Source organism: Arvicanthis niloticus, chromosome 12 (genome assembly GCF_011762505.2).
Source record: "Arvicanthis niloticus isolate mArvNil1 chromosome 12, mArvNil1.pat.X, whole genome shotgun sequence".
NCBI classification, from domain to species: domain Eukaryota; kingdom Metazoa; phylum Chordata; class Mammalia; order Rodentia; family Muridae; genus Arvicanthis; species Arvicanthis niloticus.
In genome coordinates, this window is record NC_047669.1 from 34,245,196 (window position 1) to 34,266,846 (window position 21,651).

General features: G+C 37.6%; 1 protein-coding gene across 1 annotated transcript in view; it reads right to left on the minus strand.

Annotated features, from left to right (window-relative positions):
• Window positions 1–686: 686 nt before the first annotated feature.
• Window positions 687–21,651, minus strand: part of Trat1 (T cell receptor associated transmembrane adaptor 1) — a 38,663-nt gene continuing 17,698 nt past the window's right edge. The window contains exons 3-6 of the mRNA XM_034515803.2: window positions 21,212–21,248; window positions 11,445–11,506; window positions 9,400–9,488; window positions 687–4,637 (exon numbers count right to left, since the gene is read on the minus strand). Coding sequence (XP_034371694.1) covers window positions 4,380–4,637; window positions 9,400–9,488; window positions 11,445–11,506; window positions 21,212–21,248 — 446 coding nt within the window. The 3' untranslated portion in view covers window positions 687–4,379. The remainder of the gene's footprint in view (window positions 4,638–9,399; window positions 9,489–11,444; window positions 11,507–21,211; window positions 21,249–21,651) is intronic.

The following is a 21,651-nucleotide window of genomic DNA, read 5'->3' on the forward strand; positions in this document are numbered from 1 at the left end:
CCATCAACAAAAGACAAAGATGGACCAAAAAATGTGGTAATATACAAACAGAATTTTATGCCACAAAGAAAAATGAAATCATGCATTGCCAAGAAAATGGATGTCATTATATCGAGCAAGATAAAAATGCTGCATGTTTTCTCTATTATGCAGAATCTAAATTTATAATTTTATATAAATCTCTCTCTCTTTTTCTTTGTGTATATGTAGTCCCATGTGTGTGTGAATGTACTTTCTTGTGAATGTCTCTATGTAAAGGTTATAAAAGGGAATCACTAGAGAGGAAGAAGGTTCCTATGAAATTTGGAGAAAATATGGTAATGGCATATATGTGACATGTAAGCAGAAGAGGGGACTGAGGGAAAGGAGAGAGCCAATTCATACTGGGTAGGTGCTATAGAGTAAGTGGGGAAAGGGAATGAATCAGAGCAAAGTATCAACACACACACACACACACACACACATGCACACACACATACACATGCACACACACATACACATGCACACACATACACATGCCCACACACACACACACACACACACACACACATGTACACAAATGCCAAAGTAAAACTTGTTACTTTGTATACTAACTAAAAAAATAATAGAAAAAATAAACATGTAAAATATCAAATTATGTCCAAATAACTTGATACTTTACAAGAAATGTTCAAAATAGTTGGAAAATCTCTATTAAAAAATAAAGTACAATTCTCAGTATGTTTTACCCAATAAAAATATTATATTTTAAAGAAGAAGCCTATTTTTGGCCAAACCTGCTGTAAAAATGAAGACCATTATTAACAGTAAGACTGTTGACATTCCAGAAAATGTTGACATTATTCTGTGGGAGCATATATGTATCATGAAGGGGCCCAGAGAAGTCCTCTGTAGAGACTCTAAATACATTGTACCTGAAGATCCAGCTATACCACTAATGGGCATATACCCCCAAAATGCTCCAACATATAACAAGGACACATGTTCCACTTTATTTACAGCAGCCTTATTTATAATAGTCAGAAGCTGGAAACAACCCATATGTCCCTCAACAGAAGAATGGATATAGAAATTGTGGTACATTACAAAATGGAGTACTACTCAGCTATGACTTCATGAAATTCACAGGCAAATGGATGGAACTAGAAAATATCCTGAGTGACACAAAGAACACACATGGTATGTACTCACTGATAAGTGGATTTTAGCCCTAAATCTCCGAATGCTGATGATACAACTCACAAACTATATGCAGCTTAAGAAGAAGGAAGACCAAAATGTAGATGCTTCAATCCTACATAGAACAAAGAATAAAACAATCACAGGAGGTAGAGGGTGAGAGGGACCTGGGAGGGAAAGGAGAGGGGAAGGGAAAAAGGTGGACTTCCCTGAGAGGTTTTACCAGCATCTGACCAATACAGATGCAGATACTCACAGCCAACCATCAGACTCAGCCCAGGTAGTCCAATGGAAGATCGAGGGGAAGGACTGAAGGAGCTGAAGGGGATTGTAACCCCACAGAAAGAACAAGATCAACTAACCGGACCACCCAGAGCTCCCAGAGGCTAAACCACCAACCAAAGATTATACATGGAGGGAGCCAGGATTCAAGATACATATGTAGCAGAGAATGGCTTTATCTGACATGAATGAGAGGGGACAATGAGGTTTGATGCCCCAGCGTAGGCTAGAGGGGTAGGGCTGGGGTGGGTGAATTGGGTGGAAGAACATTCTCATAGAGGCAAAGGGGAGGGGGAGAGAGGTAATGGGATAGGTGGTGCTTGTGGAGGGGTAACTGGGAAGGGGAATATCATTTGACATGTAAATGAATAAAATGAATAATAAAAAAAAGAAAAGGAAAGGAAAAGCAGAGGCTCCAGGATGATAAGTGGAGGTGAAGCAGAAAGGAGCTCACTACTGTCCAAACTATCTGTAGACATGTTCACAAAATGATCAAGGTTGTTACAATGGGCTTCCATTACAAAATGAGGTCTGTGAACTCACACTTCCCCATCAATGCTGTTATTGAGGAAAATGAGTCTCTGATGGAAATTCATAATACATTGGGGGGAAAATACAACCACAATGTTCAAATGAGGACAGGTATTTCTTTTTTTGCTTCTCAAATCTAGAGGGATGACTGAGTCTTTGAAGGAAATGACATTCAACTTATTTCAAATCCTGCAGCTTTGATTCAGCAACTCAGAACAGTTAAGTGTCAGGGAATCAGCAAGATTTTGGATATTATCTCTGTAACCCAAAAAGGAACAGTAGATTGTTCAAAGAAACACAGCTCAAACTTAGAAATTTTTTACCCAGTGACAATTTCTCTAAAAACTGATACAATGGCTTTTTTTCAAATGTACAGCAGCATGCTAGGGGAGTTTTATCACTCATTGCCCTGAATGGTAAAAATAGTTAAAGAAGTTCTTTAAGCTGAAATGTGGGGTACCAGACAGAACCCTGCATGGATACAAAGAACTTGAGAATGTCTAGACACTCTTATTACATGGAAAATTGTGAAATTACTTTTTATTATTTTTTATATGTTCAAAATCAAATGGTAATTTAAATAAAAACAATAAGTCCCATCAACAAGACTGACTGATCAGAGCAATGGTGGACATGCCATCATGGAGGGGAAAGCTCGTAGGGTCTCAGCTCTAGACAAACAACGTGGGCAACTAGGGAACACTACACTGAAAGATGGAAAAATGGCCTCCATGTAGAGCTCTCAAATTACACACATACATATTTGTAACAATTAAAGAGAGAGAGGTCACTGCAGAAAGCAAGAGGGGATGTATGGGGAGGTTTGGGGATAACGAAAGGGAAGGGGAAATCATATAACTATATCAAAACTTACAAAAATTAAAAATATTGTAAAAACATAATGTATAGAAGAAATCCAAGTTTTGTGTCAAAGCTTCTATGTCAGAGTAGCATTTTTAAATACATATTATGACACCTTAGAGATGCTTATTATAGACTACCTACCGTTAAGCTTCCTTTTTCAATGGAGAATAATAGACATGATTTTATTTCTGATTCTTTGTTTTGAAACACGATTTTCCTCTTAGCCCAGGCTGACCAGGAATTCACTCATTAGTACGAGATAGTCTAGAGCTAACAGTTCTCTCCCTACCTCAGCTTCCTGCATGCTGGGTCACAGCTATGCATCTCCATGCTGTGCTGAAGTTTATTGAGTTAATCGTTTGGGAGACAATGTGAAATAATCCTTTAGAATCTAAAGTGTATTTATACTTTTGTTCCAATTGCTGACCTTTCAGAGATCTGACCTATGAACATTAACAATGCAAACCCTTATCTCTAAACATTTAATTCCCTTTTAAACACTTAACACAAAGAAGAAACTAGATAAGTATCCAGACATGTCTTGGAACAGTCTCATTAAAATATTATTTGTGAGCACATAAAATAGAAACTTGAATTAACTTAAGCAGTCTTTAAACTTCTTCAAATAAGTTCTGATTTAATCATAAATGAGATATGATGTAGACATTAGAATTATGAGACAGACTTGGGATGAGGCTCAGCGGTGGAGTACTTGTCTTTCTTCTAAAAGTCCCTGTGTTTGCTTCCCAGCATTGTCAAGTACTAAATTGAATACATTTTAATTTAGTTAAATATAGTAGACTTAAAGCCATAGTCTCTTGATACACAAAGAAAATTTAAATAATATGCATAATCCTCTACTTTTAAGTTAAAACAGAAAAAAAGAAAAGCTGATACATATAGATGGTTATATCCAGTAAAATATCCATAAACACAGAGAAAGTTATTCATATTGATTATCTCTGACTAGTAGAATTTTCTAAGTTCTTATTTTGTTAATTGTTGCAAAGATTTATTTTTATAACAATTTTAAAACTAATAACATTATTTACATTTTGGAAAAATACTCCTCAAGATTATTCTACTTTTCTCGGCAGTGCACTTTCAATCAGAAATTTTTTAAACTTATTTTTTCACATAGATGAAAGACATTTTCATTGATTAATTTCTCAAGACACTGGATTTTCTCTTTTATTCAAGGTGTCCTTTAGCATGTATGTACTTTGATTTTTAAAAATTTGTCCTTATTAGATATTATTGTTCATTTTGATTTTATTATCAAGTAATTTAAGTTGCAAACTAGATTTTATTATTTTACTTTTCTTACTCGGATATTCTTTAGCTGAATCCATATAGCTAATTTTAATTAAATTTAGTGTGTAGGAATGCAATTCATAAGAACAAGGAAGGTACCATCCCATAGACAAATTAAGAAACTGTCACCCTGCCAGTTCTTCTGTGTCACATGAGGGATTTTTAACCGTCTCTCATAGGGTGTTATCATTGAGATGATCATGGTTCAGTTAGATTACAGGCTCTCTCTTGGCACGGATCAACCCAAACAGTCTCGCAGGATCATCATGAATACTTTCCTCTACTACCTTGTTATCTGGCGGGAAACTTTCTACCATATTGATCTGAGCAACATTGGCATCCATTGTACAGGCTTGTGCATCCTTTCCTCTGTCTGACAAATTGCTATTCTGTTTCCTGGGCCTTCTGCGTTTCCCCTTCACACTGTGATTCAGTGAGGCATAGCACGTCTGAGCTTCAGCAGGTACCTAAAAAAAAGTATGTTAGTTTTCCACTGTTAGTCCATTCTTTAACTTCCAAGACTTCTACAAGTTTCCATGGTCTATGAAAAACAATTTGTTTTCTTGCTTTGGTCACCTTTTTTCGCCAAAGTTGACAGTTAACAACAACAACAACAAAAACAACAACAAATCAATAGTCAATTCAAGACTTTTGAGTAAAAATAGTATTTAGATGAACCTTCATTAATTTCGTTTCCCATCATCAAAATTTACATGAACATTTTGGACCATTTTTATCTTTACCTTCATCTCAAGTAGTTTCTGCGTTACATCACTACTACCAAATGACTGTACTGTAATTTGCTTATGAGGGAAAGCATAATAGAAAGATATTTTACAAATCATACAGTATGATTAATAATGTGCTTAATAATTAGTGATTTTAAGTTTTAAAAGTACTCACAAATCCTTCCTTTGCTTCTTAATTTACATTATTTTAAAGATTCATAAGAATAAAGCAAACAGAGTTCCAGCACTCTGGAGACAGAGGCAGGCAAATCTTTGAGTTTGAAGCCTGCTTAGTCTACAGATCTACAGAGTGAGTTCCAGAACAGCCAGGGCTACACAAAGAAACCTTGTGTCAAAAATCAAAAGAACAAAACAAAATAATAACAACTAAACAAAACAAACAACAGAACAAAACCAGAAAGCAAACAGATCATCTTACACAACTGACATCTAAGATAGAATGGAACTGTTATTCTTCCTTTTTGTCCTAGAGCTAGGTCAATGTCAGAGAGAAGACAGGAAACTAAGGTAATATAGGGAAACACAGGTTGATAGGTTGGAGCCCAGACTGTTAATGGGTTGTAGGAATGCTGCAGATTAAGTCTCAATTTTACTATGTGCACAGCTTCTAAAAAACCTTACTCAGTCTCAGTAATCTTGCTTTAAAAATGAAAGCAGTAATATTGATCTCATAATATTGATATGATTGTAAAATGAAGAAATACATATCAAAGCTATAATTGTTCAAAAGCAAATGGCATTATGATTATTACATGCTTCATACTAAAGTTGGAGGACTTCCATTGAGTATAGTGTAGCTATCTGTGTTCAAGACTGACCTCTAAGACCAGATCAGTGACACCAGAGGGTGAGGAAGTGACATTTGGTTGAACAACTTCTAGTGCCTGGGAAAGTATCTTCCTACTGGTATAAAGGAAGTGCCTTGTGTTTTTATTTTAGGCAGAAGGCATGGCTCTATTTACATACTCTTTCGTTTTGTTATCAGACTTGCTATGCTTTAATCATTTTTGCAAAACTAAAATAGCTGTCTAACTGGTATGCACACTCCTATCTATTCTCTCCACCATTCATCCCATATACTCTTTTCTTTCTTTTTTTATTTGATATTTTCTTTATTTACATTTCAAATGTCATCCCCTTTTCAGGTTTTGCCTCTGAACTACTGTTTTCAAAATTTCGTTCTTATATTTTATTATCTGTTCTTCAGAATCACAGCCTACGGACTAAAGTTTGGATTTCATGTGTATAGTATAGCTATCTGTGTTGCCCTTTAAGGTTTCCTATTTTGATGCCAAGTACTCCCCCACTCTGCTCTGTATCCCAGTGAACTTGGCAATTCACTGCTGTATACTTTTAGTACTGTCATCTGCTTTGACTTTCCCCAGACAGACAGGTGAAAAGCCAGTGAAGTGCACTTAGAACCAAGAAAGAATGGCTATTTGTTGGCCTTTTGAGACTTTGTTGAACTCCCTCATCTTCTTGGGTAAATTTTGTCTTACTCTGTTTTAGATACTTGGAGTGATGTGCCAGAGCAAGACTAAGCAAGACTATGCTAAGACCTATGCCAGACTAAGCACCCATTGCATTCATTCTATCACCCTGGCAACAGGACCGAAGGGAATGGCCCAGGAATGGGAATATTTAATGGCATTTTTAAGGCGGATATTTACTCTCAAGGACAGAAAAGCTAATTTTTCCTTGAGTCAGAAGGAAAAACACACGGGCCTTTAATAGCTTGCCAAGCCTCACTGAGGTGTCTGCTGGTAGCAGAATTCAAAGAGGTATTGAGTTCATGAAGAGACTGAAGAAAGATTCTCTACACAATCATCTCAAATGCAAAATACATTCTTAGCACTATCATATAAGGCAGTAATTTTCCTTCTATTTCAAAGTGTTTGAAATTTGGTTTCTGCACTTATAGAGAAATCAGTCAAAATAATTTGTGGCTGCCCAATAACTTTCGTATTTTATCAGGCAGAGTCAGGGTAAAAGAAATGTGAGTCCCAAGAAAGTATCATGGTTGTACATAAATACTTCAGACTTTCCCTGTGCTGGCTTAGTTGAGTGACTAGGGAGGGGTTGGACATAAAGCAAAGGGTAAAAAGCTGTGAATCTCTAGAAAGAAACAGAAATTATGATGATGGAAATATCCCACCTAGTTTCCATCCAGTTCAGAAATTAGAGGGAAAGGCAGATCAAAAGAGGGTTTCTATTATTATTTCTTAATATAGAAATCATTTGCACACAGGCTAGGCAAATAACAATGATTCATTTCCAGGAAGAAAAGAATAATTAATCAAAATTGTAAGATCTTGAAAGACTCTGGAGAAATAGTGAAGAGCATAATCAGTATTGATTTGGGAAGGAAGATGATGCTTTTGATACAGTACGGAGGCAGAACATTGATCCGAGATCAATAAATAAATAAAAGGAGCATCATGAGTGTAGCCTTCAGGTTTATAGGATGTGGGGACCCTTGAGAACTAATCTGATTCCTAGGTTTTGGGATGAACTCCTAGCAATTGACTTAACTTGTTGATGTAGACCAAGATACTCAAATTACAGTCTCTGAACCACATACATCATTTTCAAAGGACAATGAAATGGCCCACATGTTTCCCAGAAAACATCCTTTTCCTTCAGCATACACATGTTATTGTAGATTTCCTACATTTTTCTGATTAATCAATGCAGTGGGTATTAGAGTAACAAATTGGTCATGATTGTGCTGATAAAGTGAAACTGAGCAATTAGGAAGAGACGACTGTAATGTGTGGAACTAAATTTAAAAGAATGTAATAGAACAAAGACTAGTTTTCTGAATAGTATCTTTAAATGCACAATTCATAAGACAGCAGACTCAAAGTCTTACATGGTTTTGCATCATTTCCACTTGAGTAAAAACCACATGCAGCTCGAACAAAGCTACTCTGTGCAATTCCCATGTATTTAATCATAATGTCTAGTCAGAATTCTTAGTATATGTATAGCTAAAACTGTGTGGGTCTCTGCAGTTCTAGATGGTGCAATTACATCTTCATCTCCTTCAAGAGCTTTTCTCTTACAAACTCATTATCACGAGTTTAACAGAAGATACATCATGTATTTTTTCTAGTTTTTAAAAAGAAAACTGTTCTTTAAAGATTTGTGTTTATGAGTATGTATGTGTATATGCTATGTGCATATCTCTCTCTCCTTCCTTTCTTCTCTCTCTCTCTCTCTCTCTCTCTCTCTCTCTCTCTCTCTCTCTCTCTCTCTCTGCCTGCAGAAGACAGAGAGGAAGTCAGATACCCTGGATCTTGAGTTTGCAGTGATCGTGGGCTCTGCATTGTGGGTTCTGTGAACCAAGTGCTTTTAATCACTGAGCTGTCTCTCCAGCCCCTAAAAGCATATTTTATAATGACCCAAATATCAGACTGTGTACATGGGGACTTTTTTTTCAAATGTCACATCTTGATTTATTTGCCTTTTTAAATTTTAAATTATTAATTAATTTACTTTACATCCTGTCCCCTCCCTTCTTTCCTCCCAGTACTGCCCCCTACCTCTCTCCCATTCCACTCTTCCCCTTTTCAGAAAAGGGGAGGCCTTCCATGGATATCAACTAGCCTTGGCATATTGTGTTGCAGTAAGACTAGGCCCATCTCTTCCTATTGAGACTAGACCAGGCAGTCCAGTAAAAAGAAAGGGTTCCAAAGGCAGGCGCGAGTCAGAAGCAGCCTCTACTCCTGCTGTCAGGAGTCCCACATAAAGACCAAGAATAATTAAAAAGTATGATTTCTTATGAAAATAATGAAGTGTAAAGGAGAAAAATTCTACCACAATGGGGAATTCCTAAAGTGTGACCAACTTTAGAGTAAAAATATTATATGTAAGATGGATCTACCTTGGGATTCTGTCTTTACATGTAGTATCTGAGTGTGCCAAGACAAGCTTTTCTTTCTTGGTAAAATTGAGATTTTAGTGCTGCCTCCCTCTTTTTAATCTAGTAAAAAAAAAGGCATGTTGGGCACATGAAACAAAGCCAACACAATTGTGTGGAATTGTAGTCCCCGTGACTAGTCTAGGCATCAGTGAGAGGATATAAGAGAAAAGATTTTGAAAAAGAACAGTATTTTAACTGAACTTTATGATGTTTTCAAAACATGTTTTCCAATTTGCTGCTGTCCATGTATATGATGTATATGTATATGTATATGTATATGTATATGTATATGTATATGTATATGTATATGTACACATATGCACAGACAGGGTCTATTATCTTTTGAACTATACCTAATTTTGAGTCTTTGGTTTGAGCTTTGATTTTACTTCTGTATTTCCTTGTAGGGCTCAATTCTCAGAAACTGACATGTGATTCATGCTGCAAAATTTTTGGCAGGCGACTCTAAATATGTATCAGAAAACACTCTCTGTGCTCTTGAAACATGGGCAGGTGCTGTGAAGTAGATACACTTAACTTGTCCGGAAGACCCACCTGTGCAGGAGCAGCCGCTTCCTGCGGATCATTTGCCGATCTCTGCGGCCGAGCTTTCATTTGTTCATAGCAGTCCTCATCCAGTGGTTCTTGGGAGTAGAAGAGATTGACATTTCCACAGAAAAATGAAAAGTGCTGGTATAAATAAAACGCACGACCCAAACAATATTTAGCTAACCATATATAATGTCAAGAATTATTTAAGTAAACTTTTAGACGGACATGCAAAGAGTTTATGAAAGCATGAACTGTTACCTGCAGATCAGGCTGAGAAGTTTTTTGCCCACAACGTTAATGACAGACAGAAAGAAGCTCAAGATGTGGACTGTATCATAGGAATGTTCCACAGTGGCATGTGGAAGTCTCATCTAAGCTACTGTTTGAGATGATCTGGAGATATGATGGAGTTAAAGGGTTGTCTGTGTAATCTGTTACCTGGGTGTGCCTGCACATGGTCCACTGGCAAGCACATGGCATAAAGCACAGTATTTGCAAAGTCTATCAATGATGAAGTTTTGTACTTTGTTCTATGAATAAGATGTTTTATTCAGAGGCATTTAAAATACTTCATTGTAATTTTGAATAAAAAGGCTGAGGTTCTGATTTGTGATGAATTAATAAGTGGCATCTCAGTTAGGCAGGACTGTCCTAAGACTTCAAGATTGTTAAACACCATGCTAAGGATGTGGAGTCTTGTGGAGTGTCTAAAAGCCAGTAGACTTGTACCCACTTCATCCTATTCTGTCTCATTATTCTCCCAAAGACATCTCTACACATGTCAATATAGGGTGGCCTCTTGCCTGTCAAAAATGTACAATGCATCAATTTGGCCTCAGAGAAGAAGATATAATTCTTATACCTAAACGTACCTAATAATCTTTCTACTTTCTCTGAAAAGCACCATGGGGAAAAGATACATAGAGTAGTGTCCCTGAAATCATGGTTCATGGAAAACTAGCATCAAAATCTTGTATTTGTAAGGTAGCAGATTTCTAATCCCAATTCAGAGCGTGAGAGGGCAGAATCTGGGAAATAAACAACAGGTAGACTTTTGTTTGGAAATCACATTTTTGGTGAGCTCTGGGCCATTGGAATTCATAAGAATTTAAATATGAACGATCATAATTCTGCCAAATAAAACAGAGGGGACACTACTTTAATATGATATTTCTGATGGTTTCTTTTGTTACAGTACAGAAAGTTAGTGGACATTCATAATGGAAAAAAGGACCAAGTTAAATATTTGAATCTTATAAAGTTCCCATTATCTCTATCTTTATAATTTCATATTGGCAGATGTATACATATTAGGGTATTTTTAGATTATGGAAAACCTTTGTGTTTGAAACAGAGACCTGCAGCAGACTAAACCCAGAGACTCCACTCATGAACTGAGTGAAGGCTTGTAGACCTGCTGCAGTTTCTTTCATCAGCCATGGGGCTTCATCCCAGCTGCCTGCTTTGAGGATGTTACAGTGTTTAGTTTTGAGAGAAGGTTCAAGTGGAGAACTCGTGTGGAAAAATAAAAGCACAAGCCACTTAGTGATGACTTCGTTCCGCTTTTTCCCCACCATCCATCCAGCCCCAGGTTCTCCACTCAGAGAGAACAGGCTAAAACACAGGAAACTGGAGAAAGTGTTCATTATTCTGGCCGTTAACTGTTGTCATGCTTTTATATACAGATCACAAAATACTGTTTCTGTGGATCATATTTTGTTCTAGAAGTGGTTTTATTTCATAGAATTCTCTGAGGGTCAAAATTCATTGAAATTAAATATGCTATTACTATTCTGGTAGTAATATATTGTTACTCCAAGAGTGAAATGAAGAGCTCACAGAAAAACAGGAGCTGCTGGCTTGTACTGAATGTCACAATGCAATTTACACTGTGACCTTTGCAAATATATCCTATGTAATATACTAAATATAATTATGGCTTCTATGATACCTAACTGTGGTGGTTTTAAAAAAAGAGATACCTCCAAGTGTTTGTGGAATTAAGTAGCTTTCTTTGACATGTTTAATTATAGAAAAATAAAACTTACCTGGGATTATATTTTCTAAGTTACCATAAATTGGAGCATCTTCAACATAATATTCATCATCTCTACAACAGGGGAACATAATTTTCCTTATTAGACAAAATCCACTTTACACTTAGTAGAACATAACTACTAAGTAATAACTGCTTTAGCTAATAAATAGAAATTAATAACTGATTTCTCAGCTAACTTCAATATGTAGTAAATAATCACATGTTCTTGTTCAGACTCAAACTCCTATGGTAAAAGTGATCACATGTGAATGAGTTAAAGCAGGATTCATGCATTCCTATGCATGTGCATGTTTGTGTGTGTGTGTGTGTGTGTGTGTGTGTGTGCACGCAAATTAAAAGTCAAGATTGGAACCTTCTTTCAGGAATAAGTAATGATAATAAACAATTACTTAGAACGCTTATGTATTGGGGACTTTTTGAAGTCATATTTTTTTCATTTGTTTAATTCTCCAAGCAATTCCATAGGCCAGCACTATCACCAAAATTTTATAGATAAGAAATTGGGAATACACAGATGTTATATAGCTTCTTAGCTTCAGGGTCACAAGTTGTTTCTCCAGGCCATGAGAGTAGGAAAAAAGGAGAGTTAGGATTAGAAGGTTGGTTGTCTGTGCTCCTAGCTGTATTGCCTGTTTGCTTGCTCCCAGTACAGCTCTGAAAGGTCCTTTAAAACTATATTTGTCATGTAAACACTATAGACTCAGGTTAGAAGATGAAATATCATGATTGGAACCTGCTACACTTGTAATGAACACAAACAGGAAACCCTGAGACTCAGATAGATTGATTTATCAACTTGGTTTGTGAGCAGTATCAGAAATAATTACCAGTTATGAGAATTTTCCACTCTGCCAAGACTCACTCAACCATTGGGTTAGTCCGTTAGAGAGGTTATGATTCCCTGTATTGTACTTACTAGGAATCTGCAATGCATAGGAGTTAAATATCCAGACATATAGTCAGTAATTGTAAACCTAGTAAAAGAGCTAGAATCACAATGTAAAGTTGATTGGAAAGTCCTATGGTCTACGTATATTCTAAGGAAGTCATGCAGAAAGATACATATCAAAACCCTTTAGGGAAATAGTCTAGAAGGCCATATAAGGATCATAGTTTCCTATACCTCTAGTGAAGATAGCCAACAGGGACCCAGGATTATTGGTTCCTGTTATTTGATTAAATTTCCATCTTGCTTTATGTAACTAATGCTATTATTACAGTAAATACCTTGGTATCATCTCCAGATTGTCTTAATGATATCATGCTTATGGCAATGGCCCTAATGGCTAAATTTTACATTGGTAAGATAGAGACAGAGGACCCTATCACTTAGTGGGTGGCATTTTATGAAATAAGACCAAGTGCTATCACCTTGAGATTACATGTCACAGAGAGGTAGAAGGAATTAAATCCAAGGGGGGGGGGGAATCATTCCAAAGCACACCACCAAAAGTGCTTTCCATAATTCTTAAAGAAGACAGAGCGTATATAAATACTGAGTAGGTCTCCTTAAATAACAGTTCAGGGGATGCCCACGCAAATGTTTGAAAAGCCTGGATGCTGGTCCATGTTTGACTTAACCGATAGTGAAAGAACACATCTACAATGGACTTTCTATCCAGTACACCTTAATAAGGAACCAATGGTCTTGAGCATGGCTTTTTCTCTGGCTATGCAGAAAATATTACAGCAAAAGGTGAAGACTTTTAATAAGACAAGCCATCCATTTTCCCAGCCCACAGAGATAGCAGGCACAACCTGCAAATGATAAATCATGTCCAAAAAATGAATATCACTCTATTCCCTATGAATGAAAATAAGATGTGATTTATAATGCATTGTCCCATGTCTGCAGGCAGGCCTCAAGTGATTAATCACCTCAAATAAACTATTATTCAGGAGCAGCTGCTTAACGAACAAATTAAAAACGTGTTTTTACTTAGCAATGCCAAATAGCTCCAGCTTATTGCAGACATGTAATAAACTTCAACAACAAATGTTTGGCAATTTTTTATGTGGAAGATTACAATAATTGCTGAGTTTTTCTCCCTTTGCAATTCTGAGAATTAAATGCCAGGTCCTGCGCATGCTAAGTAGGTATTCTTCCTCAGAGTCACATACCCAGCTGATATAGTGATTGCTTTCTGAAAAAAATCAGTAAGCGAGCTTATAACTGAGAGAATAATTTATCCTGAGTTTGTGGTCAAATCAGACTCTAATTCTGGGCATATCTGAAGAGGGACTCTAGCCATTAGTTATTTTTATTGACACATCAAATTTGTAAGATACATTATTGAAACTTATATGGTCCCATTTTGAGCTTTCATTTAGATCTTATGCAGTCACTGTTCTAAAAATGTGTTTACTCTATTTACCTCAAATGCTTTGTGATCTAAGCAGATTTTAAATGATTACTTTTTTAAAAACCACATTACTTCTACCTGATTCCCTCACCCTTCAATTCTGTAAGTTGTAAATGTATCATTTACAAATTATGCTAACACCACTTAATTCTTCTCAGCCTCCAAATTCCATAATGTAATAAATGGTTTCAACATCCAAATAAAAAGGTAGGCCATCATTTTAAAGCTAATAAAGTTGTTTAAAGGAATTGGGAAGTTATTAGGCTGGGGAAAGATCAGGTTTGGGACTCTGTTCGAAGTTGGTATTGGCAAATGTTAGCTTGATTTACTTGAAATGCATTTCTTTGACTATGTAGAAATGTAGTTTTGTATTTCACTGGCATCTGAATGTTACCTAAAACCATGAAGGAAAGTGAAATTCTTTGGGGAATGAATAGTGGTAGAAAAGTAGTTTGCTAGAGGAGTGCTGACACTCTAGTGTTTTAAGGTTCAGGAGAAGAAGCTACTAGAAAGGGGGGCAAATAAAGGGGTCTGTTGGTGGCTCAGTGCCAGCGAAGTGAGCATTTCAAGTAGAAATACTTCAGATGGGCCAGCAAAACAAAATTAGGATTTGACCTGTAGAATTCATTGGTCACCTCTGCAAGAGTAGAGTCAGTGGATTGGAAGCCTAAAGACGGAACAGCAGATTCAAGACTTAAAAGGAAAAGGGGGAAGCAAGCAAATATGACCAGAATGCAGCTGGATAATCATGTTTGGGTGTAGTAGGTTTATAGTGGATAGCCAGCTGTAGCATGAGGCTGAGATTTTATGTTTTAAGGTACAAGATACAAGAAATGCAGAAAGAATATTAAAGCAGAAAGGAAAGGAGACGCTGCTTTGGGTGCTCCTCAATAAGTTTGTTTTATTGTAACTTTCTCCACAACTCCACAAACTGACACCAAGGACATTTTGCTGAAGACAACACCCACACAACTCATTTAACATAGAGAAGTTGATCTCGTGCCTAAACAGAGCCTTCACTCCAACATGCTAGTATCTTTGGTACAGGAAGGCAATCTGCATGCTATCAAAGGAGAAATGAGAACACCCACACAGCCCCAAACCTTTTGATCTATAATGATGCCCTGCCTTCAAGGTATGCTAGTACAAGGGTGGCACAAAGCTGTGGGAGTAACCAGAAAATATCCAATTTGACTTAAGTCTCTCTCTACAAGATGGATTCATACCCTATACTGCTTGGATAACCAAGAACCTTGAGACTAGATAGCCCAATGACCTAGGATAAAACTAAATACTTCTACTAAACAAATGTAGCAAGAAAAATGATTTCTAATGTCATTTTCCTATACTCCTAGATCAGTCCCTTGCTCAGTCATTATCAAAAAAGCTTCCTCCTGCAGCAGATGGGAACTGATACAAAGACCCACAGCCAGACAATATGCAGAGAGTGAGAGACCTTAGTACACTCAGCCTGAAATGGAATGTCTTCATCAAATCTTTCCCTCAGGGATCAGGGAACCCTGTGGAAGAGGAGGCAGGAAACGCGTAATAGCCAGAGGGGATGGAGGACACCAGGGAAACAAGGCCCCCTAAATCAACAGGATGGACACATATATGAACTCACAGAAACTGAGGCAGCATTCACAGTGCTGCATGGACCGGTTTCCAGAGGGAACCCTAGAGCTGAAAGGACACATGCCCCCAACCCCAGCCTAGAATCTATCTCTAATTGATAACCACTTACAAATGAAAATTCCGTTTTATACAAGGGAGTCTCACTGGGAAAACAAACAACTGGACGTACCAGTAGTAGATGGTCAGCAATGTCTGTATGTATGTATATCCTCTATCTGTCTCTCACGCAGGTACTTTGCATATATATTATTGTTGTGGATAGCCCTGGCCTTGTGTTTTGATACTAATTCCCGTTTCCTGTGAAGGGCTGCAGAGGAGGTGTGAGTCATTACACAGGTGGTGAACCTTCTACCCATCTTAATCTGTAAAATAAAGGCTGGAGTCAGTGATTGGGAGAGAAGGGGAGGTGGAAAAATAAAGGTTGGTGGAAGAGAGCAGAGGGAGGACTGGAGGAAGACAATGGAGGAGGAAGACGATGAAGGAGAGGACGACTGGGAAGCAGGAGGTAGAAGGACAGACGCAGGGTCTGGTAAATCCTCAAGTTATAAGTTACAGCTGAGGAACAGAGTAGTGTAGGGGTATCTGCCCAATCTAGGCTTACAGAATATATTCATAATTACTGAGTTGTGTTTTCATTGACCGGACATATTTGGGTTGGAAATTTAAATATCTCCCACTACATATTATGACTTCCAGTTTTGTGTCTTTTTTTTTTTTAAAGATATATCTGTGGTGTTTTTATAGGATCTGTGAAGGTGTGTCTCTCTATCTATATATGATTCTTGTGCCTTCTCCTGGGCTTTTTCCTTTGTCCTATTCTATTCTGATGGGCCAGTTTTTGTTCTATCTGCTTATGTTTTATATTTTCCTTTAGAAGCCTCTTTTTCTAATGAGAGACAAAATGAGAGTGAAATCCGGATGGAAGCAGGGGTGGGAAGGAACGGGCAGAGAGAGAGGGAGTGGAAATCATAATCAGGACATATTTTATGAGAGGAAAACTCTCATTTCAAGAAAAGGAAAAAAGAGGAGGAGCCTCAGCCTGTGTATTCTTGGAAGCTGTTGGGTCAGGAAAGGACACCTGGAAGTCACAAAGTCTTAAAGATTCTCAGTGTGGAGAACCAGTCTGTAAGAACAACTGCAGGAATTTAAGTAAGTTTCTGATTTGCTGGGATCTCAGTCCCATAGTGTATTCACCATGTAACTTCCTTACACCAATAGAAGAGGAGTAAGAATTGTTTACAATATGTTACTAAGAATGAGGTGGTCCAAGGATAAGTAACATGGAGTATGCATTTCACTTCCTGTAATGTAAATCTGGATGTTGTGTTGTGCTTAGGTTGATCATGTCTGTGACCTTCTGGTGTAGAAAGGACAGGGACTTGGAGAACAAGGAAGAGTAGAGAAGAAATTTCTTTCTCTCCAGTATAGCTTCCAGCCTAGCAGATATTATAGATCCAGGGAAAGTGAAAAAGGGAACCCAGTATAGTGGACTTTGTCTAGCTAAAGAGGCTTCGATAATTCTAACCCACCTCAAAAAGAGATCATTTTCCACTTGTTTTTTTTCTTGACGTTTTTTCATTTTAATGAATGAAGATAATTTCCTGAGTCTCAATGTCTTCCTACAAAAGTCATTTTGATCTTCAATCCACATAATCAAAAAAAGTGGACTAGTTATTTGTGCATAAACTTGGGAATTAGTTTATTTTTTGTAGGTGGTATCTGCTTTGTATATTCAATTTTTGCCTAAATGGAAATTTTAAAACAATAGGCAATGGATATTTAAAGTATTTAAGCCGGGCGGTGGTGGTGCACGCCCTTATTCCCAGCACTTGGGAGGCAGAGGCAGGTGGATTTCTGAGTTAGCGGCCAGCCTGGTCTACAGAGTGAGTTGCAGGACAGCCAGGGCTACACAGAGAAACCCTGTCTCGAAAAACCAAAGAAAAAAAAAGTATTTAACAACAGGCAGTGGATGATTAAATCTTTGAGGAAATGATCTATTTCCTCCCATTTTGTAGTTTTCTTGTTTGTTTGTTTAAAGACTATTCTCGAGGTGACTTTGGAACATCTCTGTCTCTTTTGTAATGTTCAAGGATAATCAGAGTATGCAATAGAAGATGAAACACCATAGGATGAAGAGAAACTGGCTACATAAACCTGGGTTTGGCTGCAGTCTCCATAGAGACAGGAGCCTTCACAGCTTTAGGTGTCATGTTGCCTCTGGGGTATACAAGCCAATGCTGGCTGATTTCTGATTTTACTCATCTAGAAGTAAGACACATGCAGATGAGATGTTCTGCCACAAGCAGTTGTCCTAGTCACCGGGGACCATTCATGATGAACTTGAGGTCTCTTTCTCCCTTGCTGCATAATTGTAAACGATAAACATGTTGTGTGTATTAATGTGTTCCTTACTGAGCACAGTGGGCAAGAAAGTGGAGCTAAGCTGAAGTGGGTTGAAGCATTTAAACTCCTGTGCTGGATGGTTGGCAGGATGATGCTTTCTTCCAGGCAGGAGGAGTTTACTTTTTGGGAATCAGTGAACCATTGAACTTAGTTTACAGTTTCCCAACATAGCTCTTATTCTTGAGTGATTCCTTGTTAAATGAGCAAATGTTACACAAGAACCAGCCTCATCCCCACATCTGTAGTACAGATAAAAGCCTAGTTACATTGAGATGGGTATTGTACCAATTTTCCTTTCCAACTCTTCTCATACCAATACCAAAGCCATCAACATAATCTTTAGCTAAAATAATCAGACCACAAGACGTTTTATTACACCGTATCTTTTTCTTTTGTTTTTTATCCTTTGTATTTTGAGGTAGGCTTACTTTGTGCAAGCCAATCTAGCCAGAAACTCAGAATATACCTTCCTGCCTGCCTTTGTGGTGCTGGGAATGCAGATTAGTGCTGCTGCCACCACACCTGGCAGGTTGTATCTTAATTGCTCTTCAAATGTCAAGAATCAATTTCATCAGAAAAGAGATGAGTGTTCTCATGTTTATCATCAGAAAATCATTCTAGATAGCCTAAAATTATCTCTAGTTAAAAGATTTCAATATGAAGAATAGTTACAAAAATTCATATACAGAGAGTCTACCTGCAACAATATTTTGTATCTCTGAGAGACATTTTTAAACAGAGAAGAAACTATTATAAAAAGACTCATTAGAATCCAGGGGCTTCAAATCCTTTCCTGTTCTGCCTGCCCTCCTGTACCTTGTCCTGTCCTGTCCTGCCCCTGTCTTGTCCTATCTTGTTCCACCTGTGTTATTTATAATAGCCAGAAGCTGGAAAGAACCTAAATATCCTTCAATAGATGAATGGATACAGAAAATGTATGTTTACACAATGGTATAACGCGCGCCTCCCGTGTCGTCCCACGCCCGGAAGAGAAACACGAGAGACGCAATCCGGGTAGTTACTGCAAAACGAGGACTTTTTACTCTGTAACACACATGTGGAAAACTCGGAAGGACGCGGAAGGAAGCGGAAGGGCTGAGACGGGGAAGGGGCCTAGCTTAAATATAGCCTAGAGTGACGTATTCACTTCTGATTGGCTGTTCGCTCACCACCCAATATTATGTCTCGGGATTGGCCAGTGACTTTGGCGCGCCTTTTGCCTTTGCAGCTGTGCAGATAATTGTTTACTTCTGGAAAAGACACGAGGCCAGCGCCATCTTGGGATGGCAGATTATATCACCGTTAACAGTGGCTTCCTACACAATGGAGTACTTCTCATCTATTAAAAACAATGAATTCATAAATAGATGGAACTAGAAAATATCCTGAGTAAGGTAACTCAGTCACAAAAGAACATACATAGTGTGCACTCATTGATAAATGGATATTAGCCTAAAAGCTCGGAATACCCAAGATACAATTCATAGACCATGTGAAACTCAAGAAGAAGGAAGACCAAAGTTTGGATGCTTCAGTCCTTCTTAGAAGGGGAAACAAAATACTCATGGGAGGAAATACAGAGACAAAGTGTGGAGCAGAGACGGAAGGAAAGGGCATCGAGAGACAGCCCCACCTGGGGATCCATCCCACATACAAACACCAAACCGAGACACCATGGCAGATGCCAAGAAGTGCTTGCTGACAGGAGCCTTATATAGTTGTCTCCTGAGAGGTTCTTTCAAAGCCTGGCAAATACAGAGGTGAATGCTCACAGCCAACCACTGAACTGAGCACAGGGTCTCCAATGGAAGATTTAAAAAAAAAAAAAAAAAAAAAAAAGGACTGAAGGAGCTGGAGTGGTTTGTAACCCATTGGAAGAACAATAATATCAACCAACCAGATTCCTCAGAGCTCCCAGAAATTAAACCACCAACCAAAAAGTACACGTGTATGGCTCCAGCCACATATGTGGCAGAGGATGGCCTTGTCGGACATCAGTGGGAGGAGAAGCCCTTGGTCCTGTGAAGGCTCGATGCCCCAGTGTAGGGTAATGCCAGGGCAGGGAGGCAGGAGTGGGTTGGCAGGTGGGTGAGCACCCTCATAGAAGTAGGGGAAAGGAGGATGGGATAGGAGATTTCTGGAGGGGAAACTGAGAAAGGGGATAACATTTGAAATGTAAATAAATATCCAATAAAAAAATGGAAAAAAATGAAGCTTGTTCAAAGATTTCTCTGTCCATAATTTGGGAAAATTTGAAGACCCCTGCAGAAAATCATTCTTATTTGAATTGTCATTCCTAATGGAATATCCAATATTACGATACATTTAGGTTATACTATACTATCCAGAAAAATAAAATTTTCTTACTATTATTTATGCCCTAGACTCTCTTTTAAAGATATAGTGTACAAGCTTGGCATGTTGGTGCACATCTTTAATCCCAGCACCAAAGAGACAGAGGCAGGTAAATCTCTGTGAATTGAAGCTAGACTGATCTACATAATGATAGGACAGCCAAGGCAATAGAGTAAGAACCTTTCTCAACACACACACACACACACACACACACACACACACACACACGAATGATACACTTTCTCTTTAAACTAATCCAAAAAGTATTAAAGAGATTCTGTAATTAGTATTTGTTATTTTAGAGTATAAATTCATTACATTTCACTATTGATTAAAAACATCCTTACAAACACCATGCCACTATAAGTCACTGTGTGTGTGAGTGTGTGTGTGTGTGTGTGTGTGTGTGTGTGTGTATCTGTTTCTGTCTATCTGTCTCTCTTTTCTATTTGGGTTTTTTTTTTTTTTTTTTTTTTTAGACAATGTCTCTATATATTTGAGGATGGCCTAGAAATTTACTATGTAGCCTAGGCTCGCCATAAACTTGTGTTCTTTTCTGTCTCACCTTCTCCATTGCTGGGATTATTGACATGAACCACCAGGTCTGATTATTTGTTTTATGGGACTTTATAGACCTCTTTCTACTCTACATTTTGCAGTACCATATAATCCTATAAAAAGTTAGACTGTACTCTTAAATCTTCATCTTCACTATGATATAGATATCTATATTAGATGCTGAGACCTTTGTAGGTGTCGGATTAGACTGTCTTTTTAATCTTTACTTAGCTCTTTGATTGACTTGCTGTATTAATAACTGGGATCTATGATAGTGTTATAGCTTCCAGTCTTCAGATGCAAGTAAAAGGAATTGTAATTTACTTTTCATTTGCATTTAGCCCAATTGGTAATATCTCTGAGACAACTCTTTAAACAATATAACATTTGTTACTTTCCTTATTGGTTGGAAATCATAATACACTATTCAGTTTTAACATACCTTGGAATGTAGTCATCAGAATATCTGTATATTTTATCTGAAAAATATTAAAAATAAACAAATTAAAAATGCTTATGCATTTAAAAAATATTTCATGAGGGGAGCTGAGCCTCAGTGTAAATTAACAAAGTTTATCAAGCCACAAAGGCTACAACTAGTTGAATTGGGGATAGATACGACTTTGAGATGATTTGAGGGTATCCAAGGAATCCCTTTGATAATGTTTACTCCTTAAAGTTGCAGTATCATAAATTACACTGGAACTTTCAAGAGTGGAATCTAAAAGAAAATTCTTCATTCACTGAGAATGTCTGCTATGAGAAGGAATTAGGCAGTTTTTTATGTGACTGCTTGGTAATTCTTGGAAGATAGTCGTGAATAGGAACAAAACAGACTGTTGCCCTCTGTCTCTTGGCTACATGTGATCAGTTTTTCTAACG